Here is a 22311-nt window from a genome sequence, read left to right on the forward strand (position 1 = left end):
TCATCCTGGCCACCAGCTGACAATCACCCCCTCCAAGCAACCAATCCAACCTTGTTTTTGCTAGGGCCTTTCAACTCTCCACCTCCATGCTGTTCGGTTTCGTGTCCATACACCCCTCACTTGTCAGCAAAGGACAGTTTGGACACTCCAGTTACCTGGATTCTCCTCAGGATGCAGGGAGCTGTGTGTGTGTTGTTAATAATATTTGCCTGCCACAAGTAAAAATATGAAAAGAAGATGGAGGTTAATGTTTGTATTATACACGTTATAAAATTTAAGTCCAAGGCTTTTGACACCTATCTACTTCTTTTTCAACTAGACAGATGCCTTAGAAGATAGTTTTGCTTTGTTGTTTGTTTGCTTTTAATTGCGAGAGAATAGACCACAATCATTGACTTGTTTATTTTTGGTAATGGTGGCAAAGTGGTGTCACTGTCACTCTTTTTGCACTATCATCTGGCTCTCACCACCACCATCAGGCATACATTTGAGAAACAGCTTACATAAGTTATGTCTGTAGCTTGGAAAAGAAAAAAAAAAATCTTGATTTTTACATAAAAGTCCATATTTCTGGCATCCACTGAAAATCTTCAGGCCCAAATTCCCACATGGTAACAATCAACTAAAGCCGAGTGTTAGTTGACTCTGTTCATTTACATTTTCAGCTCTGGGTTTGGTTCTGCTGTCTACAGTGGCTGAGTCTACCTTGTAGGCCTTCCTTACCAGCTAATCCAACCAACCTTGTGTCATTTCTATCTATACTCTTAATCTAAAATTATAAAAAAATTTTCTTTTCCATTCTAAAGTAATCTTTAGATAGATTGAGGGTTCTTAAAATGGAAACAAACTCTTTAGACAATTGTGTAGCATTAAGGTAATTTACAGTTGTTGGGTGTATAAGCTCCTGTTCTTTTACATAAAATGTAATTATTAGCATAAACAAACAGCAATAGTTTTACCATTTGTCCTCACAAATACTGAAAAATGGAATTGTTGCACATTAAGGACGTCTTGGGTTATTTTGTTGCCAAAACATCTATGAAAATAATGATTTAGACTTCTTTGGATTTTATTTCAGCACTGCATGTGTCCTTAGAAGACAGCATAAAATGGCTCAGAGAAGTTATGGCTGAAATAGGACCATCCCATTCACAAAAAAATGAGGAATGGAATATCTTTGATGTAAAACAAGCCAATGCTATTGTTGATTACTTGAAAATCAGGTATGTACTTTTTTCAGTAGCATTTAGTTTTCACTTTATGTTTTCTAGAAAATGTCTATTAAATAGAAGCTAATTCAATTTTTAATGAAGTTAGACATTTACAAAATTTTTGCAGTAATTAACCCAACCGATAATTAGATAATATTCAAATCATCCATCCAATAAATAAAAACCAGGACATTGAACATTTTGCCTTTCCTTGCATTCTTAAAAAGAAGTTTATGTTTGATAAGCATAATTTCATTTAGATCTATAATTCTTGTCTAAGAATTTTTTCTATGAATCTCTAAATAATACTGTTCTTATTAATCAAATGATTCTTTCAGATTATTCAGATTTGATTACAATAGACTATACTACAGGTAGTTGACCTTGACCTTAAAATTTTACATTTTAAAGAGTAACATTTCCATTTAAACGTTTATTTTAAATGCTTTGTATTAGAAATTGAAGAGATTTATGTACATACTTCCTCAAATTTATTATATACCCTGAAATATTTGTAGTATTGACCAATTAAACTCATTAAGTCTTTCTTTGTGCTTCGAAAATGATGGTGGATGGAGGGAAAGTATTTTTCTTACAGTGATTCTTCATTGTTGAACTAAGAAATCTGTCTTTTTATATGATCTGTCACAAGGTCTGCATTAGAGTTTTGCATCTCTCCCAAGGGACATTTTTTAAGTTAGCAAATATTTCAACAAGAGTTGGTAAAAATCTTTCTTTTGCCTAACTAAAAGTTCTGCAGAATTTCTTTGTTCCTCTCTTACTATATACTGCAGTACTTTCCAACTTTAAGTTTTACAATTCTAAAATAAATGGTGCTGTATGATGGTCTAGACATGCTCATGATTTGCTTGGCAAGGATCCTGGTTGTAGCCTGGAAGTTTTTAAAACACTAATGTGTTTAATATGATAAGGTTTATATACTGGTTTCTGGCATGAATTAATAATGGTGTATGATATATTTTTATGTAATAACATTTGATATAATACGACTTCTTAATGTTACAGTATACCTCCTAATGTGTGTCTCTCACTAAAAGCCACAGTAGTCTTCATATCAATTAAAGGGAGATCCTTGTATGCGGGGGAGGGAAGGGAGTGGAAACCCAGAGCTGGAGGAGAACTTGTTCCCCAAGGTATTTCTGCCCATCAGAGTTTGGAAATCACTGGGCAGGGGGAATTCTCTGCACATTTGTAGAGCATCCTTCTTTCCCTTCTCTCTCCATTTGAGCCTTCCAGGTCTCTCTTGCAGAATACATTTTTCAGCTGAGCTCTCAGCCCAAGGGTTTTATAATGGGCACCAGGACTGATAGTTAACCACAGCAGCAAAACCCATGCGCTTTCTAGATGGTGAAAGATGGCAGCTCTTTTCTCTTTCATATCACCTTTCTGGACCAATGTTCATCAGCGTATTTCTTGACATTTTATTGACATTCAGAAAATGGTTAAGTGAAGAGGGGATGTCAGTGTTAGTCACCTTTTGACCCTAACCAGGGTAACTTCACACACCAAAAATACCTAGTCTTTCTTCTCCAAAAAAAAAAAAAAGTAATATTTGAAAGTTTAGTCAAATAAAGTAAATCAGAACTAGCTTTTATGGTGTTTAATCTTTATGTTGTGATTTCAAAGAAATTACATGTTTTAAGTGTCTCTGTCACAGAAATTAAAATATCAACTGGTAAGTAGGATATCTGGAATTGATTCTGAAGTTGTGTAAAGAGAAATGTGCTTTTCTGCAACACCTGTTCAGAATGTCTCGTGTGTCCACAAATGCAAGTTTAATGTCAATTAAATCATATAATACTTTTCATTTTAATGACTGCAAAGTTTTCTAAATATGAAGCTAGCTCAATTATCAAAAAAAGTATAACCATTTTTCAGTTTAACCTGATAATTAAGTTTAATCAACCAGTGAAAGCCCTAGTCAGTTTTGGGAGTGCACATTTTGGAACATGACCTATAGCACATGAAACTTAACTGACAATAAAATTGAAATTTCGGGGACTTCCCTGGCAGTCCAGTGGTTAAGACTCCATGCTTCCAATGCAGGGGGCATGGGTTAGATCCCTGGTCAGGGCACTAAGATCCCACATGCTGTGTGGCCAAAAATTTTAAAAATAAATAAATAAAGCTTAAAAAAATGGAAATTTCATTTGATGCTCTTAATAGAGTCTACACTGTATATTCCATGTTGTGTCTATGAATTGAAAAAATGAATACCAAAATTCCTCCCCAGCATTGCTACTGAGTAATCTACTTATGCAACATATACATAGCTTTTTAATATAAGACGTCATTTAGACATGTATCTGGTTCAAGGACATTTCTGTCATTGTATATTCTATGTATACCCTGGAAATCAGGTGAAGGTAAAGTGCACAGGCATATACTCAATATAAGAAAACACTTATAAAACACCTCTTCAGGGGCTTCGCTGGTGGCGCAGTGGTTGAGAGTCCGCCTGCCGATGCAGGGGACACGGGTTCGTGCCCGGTCCGGGAAGATCCCACATGCTGGGCCTGTGAGCCGTGGCCGCTGAGCCTGCGCGTCCGGAGCCTGTGCTCCGCACCGGGAGAGGCCACAACAGTGAGAGGCCCGCATACCGCAAAACAAAAACAAAAACAAAAAAAGAACACCTCTTCACACAAATGTCATTCCTGGCCTGGAGCCAGATGTCTTGACCATTTTCATTCTGAGTAGTCTCCCTTTGATTTAGGACCAAGACAAGATGTCTGACAAAAATAATCTAGGGGCTTGAGTCAGCTGGGAGTCCAAAGCAAGAGGGAAAAAATACACTCCCATAACAGAAGTGTCACTTTGTTCCCATGTGAGGCCATTTAATACCTCCCTGGTAATGTGAGAGAACCCCAGCTGTTGGTGGGGACCAGAGCAAAGCAATGGTGGTATGACTTGACCTGCCCCTGAGTAAGTGCCTCCCTTTGGTGGCCCCCCCTCCCCTTGTATGTCTCACTGTAGTCCTGGCCTTGCCCAACCCTGTATCTTTGGCCACTGCATCCAAGTCATGCATTTTATTTTGGTTGTAAGAAGTGAATTTCTTTTTTGGTATGGGATAATCTAATAACTGTATGCAATAAGGGGAATTACGTGGAAAGATTATGAAATTGCAGGAAGGAAGATTTATGAATTGACTTCGTTGTGTGACACAAGATGGGGAAAGGAAAGTTTTAGACTAGTTAACTGAGAAGAAGCCAAGCTATTTCCAAAATATTCTACAGTCTTCAATTTTTCTACTCAAAGTCAGTTACTGATAATGTAATAGTTTTAACCTTGAAGCTTTCTCTAGGTAACCAATGTAAGAGAAGGAGAGTTTGAATTTATTTTGCTTCATTGAATCATCAAACTTCACTAATCTTGTTGTATTTTCTAGCCAACAAATCAAAGTAATGTCAAAAGCTAAGCTAGTTTTCTGTATGTTGATGACTAATTTGAATGTAGTCAAAAACAAAACAAAACAAAACAAACCATGACTGAGTCTGTATATCCATCACTTTAATGGATTGTGTTAGTAGTGAGATCAACTGCTAATATAACTCAGAGAGACCCAGCTGCCTGAGGATTTCTTCGTTGATTTCAAATGAATTGAAACTTTGATCCATTACAGCATTCAGGAGAAGCCATTATTATACATGCTCTGTAGCTACATTTTGCAAATGTTAATTTCTCAGTTATATTAAAATCAATTTTCTTAAATAGCAAAAGGCACCAGAGTGAAAGAGAAACCACTAAGATAATTTTTTGTTCTTCGGCATTTTGCTGTATTATAAGTCTATTAATTTTCCCAAACAGCAGGAAGAGAATTAGAAAAATTCAAATATTATCACAAACAGGATATTAGAAGTCAACCCTTCAGTAAATTTTTAACTCTCAGTAACACATTGCTGAAATCTTTAATCTTACTTGAACTATATATTTTTAAGCTCTTTTAGTTCTTTATAGTTTTTATACACTGACCATTTAGTCTTTCGGGTAGGAACTAAAGAAATTATCTTTCTCAAATTAATTCTTCTCCTTGATGTGTAATGGAATATTCTTCAAGGAAATCATTCATCTAAAAAGTATTTCAGTTAATGTTGCATCATTCTTCGGGTGTTATCAGAAATTACCTTAATCCTGAAACAGTTTGAGAATGTGAGAAGTAATTGATATGGAAGTAGCCTATAGAATTCAGTGCTATTCATATGAGAGGAAATTGACTCCAGTTTGGAGCAAAACATGAAATAGAATGTGAAGTTTGGTGTTATTTAGAGGCAGTGCAATATTTGGTTGTGAGCCAGGAAAAGTCAAGATGAAATCTACCCCAAACCTATCCACTCATCACAGATTAGTTTACTGATATTAATTTAGGTACTATGTTATATTGTCAGTGTCTCAAAAAAATAAACCTTTAATTTCTTAGCATTTCTGGGCAACTTATTTTGGAGTAAAGGAGGTGGCTAACTTCATATTAGTGTTTAATGTCTTTAGCTTAGTCAATTCAAACAACTTTCCTGTAATAAATATTCTTACATATTTGCTCTATTTTCCTGAAATAAATGTATCAGCTTTCCACATTTATTTTGTATTTCAGCTTATTTCAACACTACAAGCTGTATGAATTTCTGTTCTTCTCTGCCAGGGAAGAAATTGTGATAGGAACTGAGGTAAGTAATTTATCTAGATGGAACCAATTAAGCTGAATCACTTAATGCATGCTGATCAGCATCTGGATCTTTAACAGCTTAAAGCAACTTCTTGTCAAGATTACTCAAGTGTTAATATAACCAACTAGTAGTTTGCAAAAAGAATAATTACATAGAGTGAGCTTTGGATTAGAAAGTAAGCTGTCTTTTGGCATTAAAGGCATTGTTAATCATGTATACTTTATGTATTTATGGATTATTTGACAAAGCTCAGTTGGATAGAGTATGTACGTCTTCATACAAATAAAATCAGGAAAAGTGAGATAAATTAATTCTGTTAAATCTCTTCTAATTTCATATTTATTTTCAGTGTACTCATTGTTTAAGGCCTAATTCAAATCCCACTTCCTCAATGAAGCAGACCTTCCTTAATTGCATCACATCTCAAAGGAAGGGCTTAGACAAACTCTTTAATCATGTTCTATTATTTTATTCCAGTTGATCTCTTTCTGCTGAATACTGGCTACTCTGAGCACACCAATAAGCATGTAAATCTGCACCATGTTTATGGTTTTCTAATTGTTTCCTGTGGATTGATATAGTTAACATAATCCAACTGTAATTTCCTTGAAGGCAAGGATCATGTGCTATTTTTCTACACAGCATATAGTATAATGCAGGACCTAGTAACCCCTCTTAATATGACATAAGTGATTCAGTGACAGTGATATAATAGCAGTTCTACAAGAAATGGTCTACTTAAAGATACTTTTGAACAGCCTTACATATAATCACATATATGTATTTACTAGAAATGAATCCTGGGTAAGAGAACATCTTAAGGAGGCTAAAGATGCCATCAGAAGTACTCCTTAGATTCTCAACTGCTTGAGGAGGCTGTATTGCCTAGAAATATAGGAGATGGGAATGGCCGTGGTCAGACATAAAGTGAATAAGGGATGGGACTTCCGTGGTGGCGCAGTGGTTAAGAATCTGCCTGCCAATGCAGGGGACACGGGTTCAAGTCTTGGTCTGGGAAGATCCCTCATGCCGCGGAGCAACTAAGCCCGTGTGCCACAAGTACTGAGCCTGCATTCTAGAGCCTGCAAGCCACAACTACTGAAGCACGTGGGCCACAACTACTGAAATCCACACGCCTAGAGCCCATGCTCCACAACAAGAGAAGCCACCACAATGAGAAGCCCGCACACCGCAACGAAGAGTAGCCCCCACTCGCCGCAATGAAAGAAAGCCCGTGTGCAGCAACAAAGACCCAACACAGCCAAAAATAAATAAATAAAAAATAAAATAAATTTATTAAAAAATAAACAAAGTGAATAAGGGGATATTTACATTATCTTTATAATTTCCCTGATATTAAGAACCAGATGGAACGTGCCAAATGTTCTGTCTTCCCTAGTATTGTTATTCTGCAGTTTATACATTGCTTACTTCATTAAATACCTCAGTCACTGTGTCTCAGTCTCCACTTGGGTACTTGTTCTAATGCTGGCCTTTTAAATGAGCTGAAGGAAAACAAGGAACCCTTTTTGCTTTTGACTTACCTTAAAGTTTCTTCTTTGCAGTATCCTCATACTGTAGCTTAAATTAGGTGTCACTTGACAAAGTTTCACTGACAACGTTTCCATGTCAGAATTACATCATACAGTGTGACAGCATTGCAGTAATTATCTGTTAGGAATACAATCCTATCTCATCTATTCAGCAAAACTTTGGGAAAATGATAGTGGCTTCAGTAGCAGCATATGCAGACATTTAGAATCATCAAGAAAAAAGTTTCATAAAGAACTCCCTTTTCCCTTTGTTAATTACACAATCGTGCCTTTCTTCTCCATTGTAAGGTTATATTTAGGTGACATTTATGCTTATGGAAAGATAAAATGGAGAAAGCAAAGATTGGCTCATTTATTTTCTATTGTCTTTTGTATTTTCCCCAAGCTGACCAGAGCTATTAAAAAAAAAGTCCTTAAGGAAGGGATATTGGGTCTTAAAGAATTAACCCGTTCATAGAATTTTAAAGGATTAACCAAAGCAAGTGTTATACTATATTTTATGGCATTTTAGAAGTGTCTGATAACCTTTGGTGCAAATACCATTTTTTTAAATTAACAAACTTGCATAGAGGAAGCAGAGGCTTGCCCCACTAATGTAGTTATTCATACTGACCTCAGGGCTCTGGAACCAAACAAGGGCCATACAACAGCCATATAAATGTTCCAAATTTAAATCTCAGGCAAGCATTCAAGGTAGATAACACTGATGAAATTTAGTTTCTTTGTTAGTTGTGGATAGATGATTATAAGAAAACATGTAAATTGCCTCTAAGAACAATGGCTAAATATTAATTCTAATTACTAATAGAGAACATAAATAAATCATATTCATACTTTTCTTGGGTTTTAGTTTATAGAAAATTGAATTTGTATTTTTGAATTTAACAATTGTTTCTAGCAATTTCTACTCACCTTTTACAAGACATTTCATGTTACACCTTAGAGGCCATATTTTCGGTAAGTCATTATTCTTGAGCTGAGATTTTTCATAATCTAGAAATCTAATAGGTATAGTTCTGTAAGCAGCATGTGTTGTAGTTCATTCAATGGTTCGCATATAATAGTGTTGTTCACAATATACATTGAAAAAGGCAGTAAACAACTAGAATGAGCTAGAATAATGACAGAATGGAGCAGAAAATGAAGGCAGCAGATACCTGTAGTTGTAGCCATCTTAGTGGATGAAGTACTGTGTGACACTTATTTTACTTATAGAGATGAGGATTCCCTTTTAAGCACCCAAGCCAGGAGCTCTCCAAATCTATTGTTTTGACAATGCAATTAGACCACAGATGCACAGACTTAAGAACTGTAAGGGAACCAGAATCTCCTTAAGGAATATATTTTTTCTTTGGCCTTAAGGACCCACCAGAAACTTGGAAACTGCTATGTCCTTTGCTTTTGTTACTTGAAAACTAGAAGAAACAGTGAATATTTGCACACAAAGAACGCTATTGGATATTAGCAATGATGATGGTCAAAAAACTCATAGCAGATACCCTAAGTCATGGTTCTAACCAGGTATCTACTGCCAGGCATCTACTAAAATGAGATGATGCAGCTATAACAATTATATATTCATTATTCCACATATGTTATCCAGTTCCTGTTGTGCTCTAGGCCTGTGCTAAGTTCTAGGGGTACAGAGTGACGAGCAATGATTCTTGTCCTCAAGGAGTTTATTGTCAAATGAGAGGAGAGAGATGATTACATAAGTAATTATAAAATAGGGTGGTTTCCAGTAACAAGTGAAATCTAAGAGGAAATATAAAGGTTGTGAATGAGTTAGCCAGAAGTGCATTTTATATTTTTGGTGCAAGTGAAAGGAATTCCACTCAAAATAATTAATAAAAAAGTGAGGGGTATATTATTAGATCACTAATTGGTAAATGCAGGGGATGAAAGCTGGACTAAGTAGTCAACAGTGTTATTGAGTGTGTATGTAAATACATGTGGGTGTGTGTATGCATGCACGTGGTTCAGTCTCTCATCTCTTCTAGACTTTTTTCATTTCTTTTTTTTGAAGGGCCTTGTTCCCTTCTACTGCAGACAGGCTTCCTTCAGCTGGTGGTAGACGTGAAAGAGGCAGCTCCAGTTTAGCAACTCCAAAAGAAAGAGACATTCTTCCTCCCAGTATTATTGTCTGTGCTTGTGTCATCCACTCTCAATTAGTCACTATGGCCAGAGGAGTAATGTTATTAGAAGACCCAAGTTGACTGTACTGAATGGATGACAGAGGATGAATAGGTCCCCAAAAGCAGCAGGAAGAACTTTTGCAAAAGAGAATAGTGATTTTATCAAAAGAGTGAGCTAAGCACACATGTACAGCTCCTCTTCCATCTAAAATCCCATAAAAGACCAAAATTTTCAAAATTCATAATGCTGTAGATAAGAGCTTTTATGACATCTAAAATTACAGATTACTGATTAGATGAAACTACAGCCCCATATGTACTGAGAAGATGCTACAGAGTTAATGCACATTTATTTAGGCATCCTCAATTGATAAAGAAATGGGAGAAGCTTTAGGGGGAAAATAATGAAAGCAAGTAGAGCAACTGCACCATTTAGTCCGTTTACCTTCTGCTGCTTATGTAGAGCACTGGGACTCCATGACATTTGCTCCAAAGCTAAAGAAACCATTGTGGACATTGATGCCAAAGAGAAGGGCAGTTCTAGAGTGGCCACTGATGTTCAGAAGGGACGGTGAGTACACCCTGAATATAAGCTACTGGCACACCTAACTACCATCATTCTTTACCCCTCCCCTACAGTCTCTAGAGGCAAGCTATGGCAAGCATCCACAGACAAATGAACCAGAATCATCTAATGTAAAGATAAATCAACAAGCAGTTGAGGAAAATAAAGTCATAAGAGAGGGATTCCCTGGTGGCGCAGTGGTTGAAAATCCACCTGCCAATGCAGGGGACACAGATTCAATCCCTGGTCTGGGGAGATCCCACATGCCGCAGAGCAACTAAGCCCATGTGCCACAACTACTGAGCCTGCGCTCTAGAGCCTGTGTGCCACAACTACTGAGCCCACGTGCCAACTACTGAAGCCGCATGCCTAGAGCCTGTGCTCCACAACAAGAGAAGCCACCACAATGAGAAGCGTACACACCCCAACAAAGAGTAGCCCCTGCTCACTGCAGCTAGAGAAAAGCCCATGAGCAGCAATGAAGAGCCATTGCAGCCAAAAATAAATAAATAAATTTATTAAAAAATAAATAATTTTTAGGGAGATTGGAACCAAGATGGCTGAGTAGAAGGATGTGCTCTCACTCCCTCTTGCAAGAGCACCAGGATCACAACTAGCTGCTGCACAATCATCTACAGGAAGACATTGGAACTCACCAAAAAAGATACCCCACGTCCAAGGACAAAGGAGAAGCCACAGTGAGACGGTAGGAGGGGCACAATCACAGTAAAACCAAGTCCCATAACTGCTGGGTGGGTGACTCACAGACTGGCGAACACTTATACCACAGAAGGTCACCCACTGGAGTGAAGGTTCTGAGCCCCACATCAGGCTTCCCAACCTGGGGAACGGGAGGAGGAATTCCTAGAGAATCAGACTTTGAAGGCTAGTGGGATTTGACTGCAGGACTTTGGCAGGACTGGGGAAAACAGAGACTCCACTCTTGGAGGGCACACACGAAGCAGTGTGTGCATCGGGGCCCAGGGAAAGGAGCAGTGACCCCAGGGGAGACTGAAGCAGACCTACCTGCTAGTGTTGGAGGGTCTCCTGCAGAGGCGGGGTGGGGGGGGTGGCTGTGGCTCACCATAGGGACAAGGACACTGGCAGCAGAAGTTCTGGGAAGAAATCCTTGGCGTGAGCCCTCCCAGAGTCCGCCATTAGCCCCACCAAAGAGCCCAGGTAGGCTCTGGTGTTGGGTTGCCTCAGGCCAAACAACCAACAGGGAGGGAACCCAACCACCCATCAGCAGTCAAGCAGATTAAAGTTTTACTGAGCTCCGCCCACCAGAGCAACAGTCAGCTCTACACACCACCAGTCGCTCCCATCAGGAAACTTGCATAAGCCTCTTAGATAACCTCATCCACCAGAGGGCAGACAGCAGAAGCAAGAAGAACTACAGTCCTGCAGCCTGTGGAACAAAAACCACATTCAAAGAAAGATAGACAAGATGAAAAGGCAGAGGGCTATGTACCAGATGAAGGAACAAGAGAAAAACCCCAGAAAAACAGCTAAATGAAGTGGAGATAGGCAACCTTCCAGAAAAAGAATTCAGAATAATAATAGTGAAGATGATCCAGGACCTTGGGAAAAGAATGGAGGCAAAGATCGAGAAGATGCAAGAAATGTTTAACAAAGACCTAGAAGAATTAAAGATCAAGCAAACAGAGATGAACAATACAATAACTGAAGTGAAAACTACACTAGAAGGAATCAATAGCAGAATAACTGAGGCAGAAGAATGGATAAGTGACCTGGAAGACAGAATGGTGGAATTCACTGCTGCAGAACAGAATAAAGAAAAAAGAATGAAAAGAAATGAAGACAGCCTAAGAGACCTCTGGGACAATATTAAATGCAACAACATTCACATTATAGGGGTCCCAGAAGGAGAAGAGAGAGAGAAAGGACCAGAGAAAATATTTGAAGAGATTATAGTCGAAAATTTCCCTAACATGGGAAAGGAAAAAGCCACCCAACTCCAGGAAGTGCAGAGAGTCCCATACAGGATAAACCCAAGGAGAAACACGCCGAGACACATAGTAATCAATTTGGCAAAAATTTAAAAAAAATTATTAAAAGCAGCAAGGGAAAAATGACAAATAACATACAAGGGAACTCCCATAAGGTTAACAGCTGATTTCTCAGCAGAAGCTCTACAAGCCAGAAGGGAGTGGCATGATATATTTAAAGTGATGGAAGGGAAGAACCAAGATTACTCCACCCGACAAGGATCTCATTCAGATCCGATGGAGAAATCAAAAGCTTTACCAGCAAGCAAAAGCTAAGAGAATTCAGCACCACCAAAGCAGCTCTACAACAAATGCTAAAGGAACTTCTGTAAGTGGGAAACACAAAGGAAGAAAAGGACCTAGAAAAACAGACCCAAAACAATTAAAAAAATGGTAATAGGAACATTGATAATTACCTTAAACGTGAAAGGATTAAATGCTCTAACCAAAACACACAGGCTTGCTGAATGGTTACAAAAACAAGACCCATATATATGCTGTCTACAAGAGACCCACTTCAGACCTAGGGACACATTCAGACTGAAAGTGAGGGGATGGAAAAAGATATTCCATGCAAATGGAAATCAAATGAAAGCTGGAGTAACAATATTCATATCAGATAAAATAGACTTTAAAGTAAAGAATGTTACAAGAGACAAGCAAGGACACCACGTAATGATCAGGGCATCAATCCAAGAAGAAGATATAACAATTATAAATGTATATGCACCCAACATAGGAGCACCTCAATACATAAGGCAATGGCTAACAGCTGTAAAAGAGGAAATCGACAGTAACACAGTAATACTGGGGGACGTTAACACCTCAAACCAATGGACAGATAATCCAAAATGAAAATAAATAAGGAAACAGAAGCTTTAAATGACACAATAGACCAGATAGATTTAATTGATATTTATAGGACATTCCACCCAAAAACAGGAGATTACACCTTCTTCTCAAGTGCACACAGAACATTCTCCAGGATAGATCACATCTTGGGTCACAAATCAAGACTCAGTAAATTTAAGAAAATTGAAATCATATGAAGCACCTTTTCTGACCATAATGGTATGAAATTAGAAATGAATTACAGGGAAAAAAACGTAAAAAACACAAACACAGGGAAGCTAAACAATACGTTACTAAATAACCAAGAGATCACTGAAGAAATCAAAGAGGAAATCAAAAACTACCTAGAGACAAATGACAATGAAAACAAGATGATCCAAAACCTATGGGATGCAGCAAAAGCAGTTCTGAGAGGGAAGTTTATAGCTATACAAGCCTACCTCAAGAAACAAGAAAAATCTCAAATAAACAATCTAACCTTACACCTAAAGGAACTAGAGAAAGAACAATCAAAAACCAAAGTTAGCAGAAGGAAAGAAATCATAAAGATCAGAGCAGAAATAAATGAAATAGAAACAAAAAAAACAATAGCAAAGATGAATAAAACTAAAAGCTGGTTCTTTGAGAAGATAAAGAAAATTGATACACCATTAGCCAGACTCATCAAGAAAAAGAGGGAGAGGACTCAAATCAATAAAATTAGAAATGAAAAAGGAGAACTTACAACAGACACCACAGAAATACAAAGCATCCTAAGAGACTACTAGAAGCAACTGTGTGCCAATAAAATGGACATCCTGGAAGAAATGGACAAATTCTTAGAAAGGTATAACCTCCCAAGACTGAGCCAGGAAGAAATAGAAAATATGAACAGAACAATCACAAGCAGTGAAATTGAAACTGTGATTTAAAATCTTCCAACAGGGCTTCCCTGTTGGCGCAGTGGTTGAGAGTCTGCCTGCCGATGCAGGGGACACGGGTTCGTGCCCCGGTCCGGGAAGATCCCACATGCTGTGGAGTGGCTGGGCCCGTGAGCCATGGCCACTGAGCCTGCGCGTCCGGAGCCTGTGCTCCGCAACGGGAGAGGCCACAACGGTGAGAGGCCCGCGTACCGAAAAAAAAAAAAAAAAATCTTCCAACAGGGCTTCCCTGGTGGTGCAGTGGTTGAGAGTCCGCCTGCTGATGCAGGGGACACAGGTTCGTGCCCTGGTCCGGGGGGATCCAACATGCCGCAGAGCGGCTGGGCCTGTGAGCCATGGCCGCTGAGCCTGTGCATCCAGAGCCTGTGCTCCGCAACGGCAGAGGCCACAACAGTGAGGCCCGCGTACTGGGGAAAAAAAAAAAAATCTTCCAACAAACAAAAATCCAGGACTAGATGGCTTCACAGGTGAATTCTATCAAACATTTAGAGAAGAGCTAATAGCGATCCTTCTCAAATTCTTCCAAAAAATTGCAGAGGAGGGAACACTCCCAAACTCATTCTATGAGGCCACCATCACCCTGATACCAAAACCAGACAAAGATACTACAAAAAAAGAAAATTACAGACCAATATCAGTGATGAATATAGATGCAAAAATCCTCAACAAAATACTAGCAAACAGAGTCCAACAACACATTAAAAGGTTCATACACCATGACCAAGTGGGATTTATCCCAGGGATGCAAGGATTCTTAATATATGCAAATCAATCAATGTGATATACCATGTTAACAATTGAAGAATAAAAACCATATGATCATCAATAGATGCAGAAAAACCTTTTGACAAAATTCAACACGCATGTATGATAAAAACTCTCCAGAAAGTGGGCATAGAGGGAACCCACCTCAACATAATAAAGGCCATATACGACAAACCCAGAGCAAACATCATTCTCAATGGTGAAAAATTGAAAGCATTTCCTCTAAGATTGGGAACAAGACAAGGATGTCCACTCTCGCCACTATTATTCAACATAGTTTTGGAAGTCCAGCCACAGCAATCAGAGAAGAAAAAGAAATAAAAGTAGCACAAATTGGAAAAGAAGAAGTAAAACTGTCACAGTTTGCAGATGACATGATACTATACATAGAGAATCCTAAAGATGCCACCAGAAAACTACTAGAGCTCATCAATGAATTTGGTAAAGTTGCAGGAGACAAAATTAATGCACAGAAATCTCTTGCATTCTTATACACTAATGATGAAAAATCTGAAAGAGAAATTAAGGAAACACTCTCATTTACCATTGCAGCATAAAGAATAAAATACCTAGGAATAAACCTACCTAGGGTGACAAAAGACCTGTATGCAGAAAACTATAAGACACTGATGAAAGAGATTAAAGATGATACCAACAGATGGAGAGATATACCATGTTCTTGGACTGGAAGAATCAATATTGTGAAAATGACTATACTACCCAAAGCAATCTACAGATTCAATGCAATCCCTATCAAATTACCTATGGCCTTTTTTACGGAACTAGAACAAAAAGTCTTAAAATTTGTATGGAGACACAAAAGACCCAGAATAGCCAAAGCAGTCTTGAGGGAAAAAAATGGAGCAGGGGGAATCAGACTCCCTGACTTCAGACTATACTATAAAACTACAGTAATCAAGACAGTATGGTACTGGCACAAAAACAGAAACATAGATCAATGGAACAAAATAGAAAACCCAGAAATAAACCCACGCACCTATGGTCAACTAATCTATGAAAAAGGAGGCAAGGATATACGATGGAGAAAAGACAGTCTCTTCAATAAGTGGTGCTGGGAAAACTGGACAGCTACATTTAAAAGAATGAAATTAGAACACTCCCTAACACCATACACAAAAATAAACTCAAAATGGATTAGAGACCTAAATGCAAGACCAGACACTATAAAAGTCTTAGAGGGAAACATAGGAAGAACACTTTTTGACATAAATCACAGCAAGGTCTTTTTTGATCCACCTCCTAGAGTAATGGAAATAAAAACAAAAATAAACAAATGGGACCTAATGAAACTTCAAAGCTTTTGCACAGCAAAGGAAACAAGACAAAAAGACAACCCTCAGAATGGGAGAAAATATTTGCAGACGAATCAACAGACAAAGGATTAATCTCCAAAATATATAAACAGTTCATGCAGCTCAATATTAAAAAAACAAACAACCCAATCCAGAAATGGGCAGAAGACCTAAATAGACATTTCTCCAAAGAAGACATACAGATGGCCAGGAAGCACATGAAAAGCTGCTCAACATCACTAATTATTAGAGAAATGCAAATGAACACTACAATGAGGTATCACCTCACACCAGTCAGAATGGGCATCATCAGAAAATCTACAAACAACAAATGCTGGAGAGGGGGTGGAGAAAAGGGAACCCTCTTGCACTGTTGGTGGGAATGTAAATTGATACAGCCACTATGGAGAACAGTATGGAGGTTCCTTAAAAATCTAAAAATAGAATTACCATATGATCCAGCAATCCCACTACTGGGCATATACCCAGAGAAAACCATAATTCAAAAAAACACATGCACCCCAATGTTCATTGCAGCACTATTTACAATAGCCAAATCATGGAAGCAACCTAAATGCCCATCGACAGACGAATGGATAAAGAAGAGGTGGTATATATATACAATGGAATATTACTCAGCCATAAAAGGGAACGAAATTGGGTCATTTGTAGAGACGTGGATCAATCTAGAGACTGACATACAGAGTGAAGTAAGTCAGAAAGAGAAAGACAAATAACATGTGATATCACATGTGGTATCTAAAATATGACACAAATGAACTTATCTACAGAACAGAAACACACAGACATAAAGAATAGACTTGTGGTTGCCAAGGGGGAATGGGATGTGGGAGGGAAGGATTGGGAGTTGGGGATTAGCAGATCCAAACTATTGGGTTGGCCAAAAAGTTCACTCAGGTTTTTCTGTAAAAGGTTATGGAAGAACCCAAACGAACTTTTTGGCCAACCCAATATTATAGAGAAAATGGATAAACGACAGGGTCCTACTGTATATCACAGGGAACTACATTCAATATCCTGTGATAAACCATAATGGAAAGGAATATGAAAAAGAATGTATATATATATTTATAACTAAATCACTTCACTGTACAGTTGAAATTAGCACATTGTAAATCATCTATACTTCAGTAAAATGAATTTTAAAATTTTTATGTGGTTTAAAATACATAGAGAATTAAAATAAACAGTGATAATACCTTATAAATTGAAAGGAAGGTAAGGTAAATGGGTTAATGTATTTTGTTTCTGTCATTTTTTTGAGAAAAGTAAAAGTACTGATTTATAAACATTTAATAAGGATGTATATTGTAATCTCTAGGGTAAGCATTCATAAATAATAAATGCTAAGCTAGTAGAGGAGGAAAATGGAATAATAAAATCCATTGGTTTAAAGTGCTAAATTTAAAATTTCTCATGTAAAAACATGAGAAAAATATGGAGGAAATTTTTTTTAATTTTGAGATTAAATTTAGTCGTATGATTGGCTGCCTAAATTTTTCTAACGGCTTAATAAAGATACTATGAAGAAAAATGTTTTTAAAAAGGAACTTGGAGGGACTTCCCTGGTGGTCCAGTGGTTAACAATCTGCTTCCCAGCACAGGGGACTCAGGTTCGATCCCTGGTCGGGGAACTAAGGTCCCACATGCTGTGGGGAAACTAAGCCCACGTGCCACAACTAGAGAGAAGCCCATGCGCCGCAATGAAGAGCCTGCACGTTGCAATGAAAGATCCCACATGCCGCAGGTAAGACCCAACACAGCCAAATAAATAAATATTAAAAAGAAAAAATAAAAAGGATCTTGGGGGACACCCCTGGTGGTGCAGTGGTTAAGAATCCGCCTGCCAATGCTGGGGACACGGGGTCAAGCCCTGGTCTGGGAAGATCCCACTTGCTGCGGACCAACTAAGCCCGTGGGCCACAACTACTGAGCCTGTACTCTAGAGCCCACGAGCCACAACTACTGAAGCCTGTGAGCCTAGAGCCCGTGCTCCGCAACAAGGGAAGGACCCGCAATGAGAAGCCGATGCACCACAGCGAAGAGTATCCCATACTCACTGCAACTAAAGAAAGCCCACACACAGTAACGAAGACCCAATGCAGCCATAAATAAATAAATAAATTTATTTTAAAGAAACAGAACTTGGAGAAGATTTTTGCAAACTAATGTTTAAAGGTCAAAATTATTTTATGTACAAATAGTTCTTAGAGAATAAGAGACAAACAAGACAACAGAAACATGGCAAAGAATTTGAACAGACCGTAAATATTACAGATGAACAGAAATAAAGATAATTAACCTTACTATTTATCAAGGAACTACAGAAAAGAAAAGCTATTTTTCAACTATAGTATTGGCTCATAACAAAAAGATTGATTAACTGCCAGTATTAATGAAGATGCAAGAAAACAACAACTCTATGGCGAGAGGTTGATGAGAAGTTAAATTTATAAAGTCATTTTGGAGAGCAGATTAGCAAAATCAAATGGGAATATCCTTTGTCTCCCCAAATCTACTTATATGAATCATCTGTTTGGACATACTCATATTATATAAAGCTTTTTATTCATGGATATTCATCAAAGCATGGTTTATAACAGCTAATAATTTCAGAAAGTGAATAAGAAGGGGAATGGTTACATAAAATGAAGTATAATCACACTATAGAAAACTATCCAGTCTTTAGAAGGAATCCAACAGATCCTGATGTATGGTTATCTTAAGATCTCAAACATATGTTTAGTGAAAAAAGTATAGAAGTAGAACAATATGAATAGTGTTTCCATTTATTTTTAAATGCAGATAAACATGAAAATAAATAGACATGCATATGCATTTAAATGATAGGAAAGGGCTTCCCTGGTGGCGCAGTGGTTGAGAATCTGCCTGCCAATGCAGGGGACATGGGTTCGAGCCCTGGTCTGGGAAGATCCCACATGCCGCAGAGCACCTAAGCTCGTGTGCCACAACTACTGAGCCTGCACTATAGAGCCCGCTAGCCACAACTACTGAGCCCACGTGCTACAGCTACTGAAGCCTGCATGTCTAGACCCTGTGCTCCACAACAAGAGAAGCCACCACAATGAGAAGCCCACACACCGCACCAAAGAGTAGCCCCTGCTAACCACAACTAGAGAAAGCCCGTGTGCAGCAACAAAAGACCCAATGCAGCCAAAAATAAATAAATTAAATAAATAATTTTTTTAAAAAAGGTAAATGATAGTAAAGACTCAAAGGGCTAGAAGGATTTGAACTAATCTTTAACATGACATACCTTTGGGCAAGTGAGTGAAACAGTAGGAGTTGGATAGGATATGAAGATGGACATTTTATTCTGTACATTTCAGATTTATGTTAATCTTCTACAGTGTGGATGTCTTCATCCACATTGCATTACTTGTACAATAATAAAATCGTTCCCTAGTTCATTCCTGAGAAGTAGTGAGGCACATTTTGTAAATTAAGTGCAGGCATATAAACATGCTTCCATACTAACATATTGACAGATAGAGAGTTATCATCTGGATGTTTACAAAATTAAAGACTGAATAGAATAAAAGTAGGTGAACTCTCGATCCATAAAATTACTTTACAAATGTGTTGCTGCCATATTTTAATTTTAAGTATAAACTTGGTTTAGCTGAAAAGTCATTTATAGATTAAAAATCTGGTATTGTGCTATAACATCCCCAATTTTCCCTAAGAAAATATAATTGACATCATGAATTATGTATAAATAGCACATTTAAAAAATATTTATTCAGTTTAATTTCACCAAAGTGACAACACATCAAATCTTGGATCACTTGTACTTTCAAAGGTTATATTATATGTAGGTATTTAAACAGACACACATACACACATACATATTTGTGTTTGAATATATAAAACTTCATAAGATTAAGTCTGCTTTAATAGTTTTCCTAATTTAAAAATGTAATAGATGTAATTTTACCTCTAACTGTTTAGGCCAAAATACTTAATGTTTTAGACTTTTACCTTATAACATGGACATTTTCATAAAGTCCCCCTTTGCACAACTCCAGGGGGCACCGTTCACATCGTGGTCTGTGTGATTAATGGAGTTGTACATTACACAGCTGGCACAGCCATTGGTGGAGTCCCTGTTTTCACAAGTGGTACTGTAGCAGAATCTGATTATTATAAATATGGCATACTTAGAAAGATATTTAAAGAGAATGATAAATATACCTAAGTGGTTACCTTGCCTAGAGTCATATTTTGGCAGCCTTTCATAACCCAAAATAATACCACTTAACGTCAGCAAATATAGAAAATTCAAACGTCTCTAAAAATCAGTGAATGTCAATTGTATATAATTTTATGTTCTGAGCACTTATTCCTAAAGCAAAAACAAAATAAAGAAAACACTTTTTTCTTCATTATTTCAAAACCCACACAGATTATGGGTGTTAATGATACTGTACTTTAAAAATGTTAGCTTTTGAGAGGAAAGATAACCAGAGAGAAATATAAATTTTATTTTCTTTCTTTAAACTATAAAGTTATGGTGTCCTGAATAAACAAAATATGAGGCTTATGTAAACACTCACCCTTTGAAGGAAAAAAAAAAGCAAAAACAACATTTGCGTGTCTGATCGTATTTTGGAACAGAGTAAGTCAACTGAAGCATAGCTATAAAGATATTTTTCTCTTTAGTTTACCCTTGAGATGTACCTATCAAAATAATCTAAACTTATCCAGATGATGTTTTTAATCATGAAAAAGGCTTTTTTTGTTGTTGTTGGATGATCCTATTAGCAAACTGCTAGAAGGGAAAATCATACAGGACGTAATTTGTAGTTTGACCTGCTCACATTGGGTGTTGCTGAAGAAAATCAATCAGAAATTGTTGTGTTAAAATAACTCTATCTGCTCTGCCTGGCATGTGTGCCTGACTTTAGAATCTATCATTTAAAGCAAATGGTTGTTGCTTGAGTACACAATTTATCAGACTTCTAGTCGTCTTTCTCCAAAGCACAGAAAAATAATCATCCCTCCCTAAATATAAATCTTTTAAGAGAAATTCAAGGAATCTGTCTCTAGTAAAATAATTGATAAATGGCAGGAGCATAATTTAAAGATGGTTTCCATCACAGATCACATGGCACCTAAACTCTTAAACCTGTCACTCAAGTCTTTCCATCTGTTGGCCCACTAACATTAATATCAGTTCCTCTGTGACCAGGTCTCTGATTGAGCTAGGTTGGTCTTTTCATACAGGTTTTCTACTTACTTTTGCCTTGAAGTAAGCTTTTCCTGCTGCCTAAAATGCTCTTCAACATTTTTTCTGCCAACCCAAATCTATTATTCCCTCATAGCTGTTTGAGGGACACGTATTTTAAAGAATGAAGAAAAAAGAAGGAAGGGAGGGGAACACCATAGACAAAAATCAAACACACTCTAAAAATAAAATTTCAGCATGGGTGGAAGAAAGGCATAAGAGTGTTAATATTGTATGTAATGATTTCTTACAAAGCAATGAGAAAAAGGTAACCATACTAATGGAAAAAATAACAAAGCATATTTAGAAGAGAAAATATATATATAGCCAATAAACTTATACAGATTTCACCCTTTGTAGAACTCAAAGAAATGCAAATTAAACAAAAATTATCGGATTCTCAAAAATTAAAATGATAACACCTTGTCTTAAGAGTGTGGTAAACTGGCACTCACATATGCTGATGGTAGGAGTGTAAATTTGTAAACTTTCCAGAGAGCACTTTGGCAAGGTATATCAAATTTTAAAATATGTTTACCATTTGAGCCAACAGTTATACTTCTTTGAGTTTATTCCAAGAAGATAACCAGACGATGGACAGCACTATCAGTGCAGGGGTTTTTTTATGATAGAAAAAAAAAAAAAAACCCTCAAACTGTGAAATACCTAAAGGTCTGTTAGAAGGAAGTGTTCAAAATTTGTGGTGTCTCTATGTCATATAACTGTAATCATTAAAAGTACTCATACAGTATTATACTCATGATGGAAAGTTATTCACACTATGTTAAGGAAGTGAAAAACACAGGCTTCTAAATGTGTCTATTGTGATTGCAATTTATAATTTTATATCCATATCTATGTAGGTATATATAGACAACAGATCCTGAAGGACATACATCAAATTGTTAGCAGTAGTCATTTGATGTTGATAGTGTACCAGATAATCTTTGTTTGCCCTTTACACTTGTCTATATGTCCTGAATTTATTTTTTACAATCAGCATGTATTATAACACACAGCTGTTTTCTAACAGTAAAGAC

At 37.3% G+C, this 22311-nt stretch overlaps 1 protein-coding gene across 1 annotated transcript in view; it reads left to right on the forward strand.

Moving 5' to 3' along the window:
• Positions 1-22311, forward strand: part of CABCOCO1 (ciliary associated calcium binding coiled-coil 1) — a 120493-nt gene that overhangs the window by 31292 nt on the left and 66890 nt on the right. The window contains exons 4-5 of the mRNA XM_007448637.1: positions 1079-1223; positions 5818-5890. Coding sequence (XP_007448699.1) covers positions 1079-1223; positions 5818-5890 — 218 coding nt within the window. The remainder of the gene's footprint in view (positions 1-1078; positions 1224-5817; positions 5891-22311) is intronic.

The sequence above is a fragment of the Lipotes vexillifer genome, unplaced genomic scaffold (genome assembly GCF_000442215.2).
Source record: "Lipotes vexillifer unplaced genomic scaffold, Lipotes_vexillifer_v1.1 scaffold331, whole genome shotgun sequence".
Lineage (NCBI taxonomy): Eukaryota > Metazoa > Chordata > Mammalia > Artiodactyla > Lipotidae > Lipotes > Lipotes vexillifer.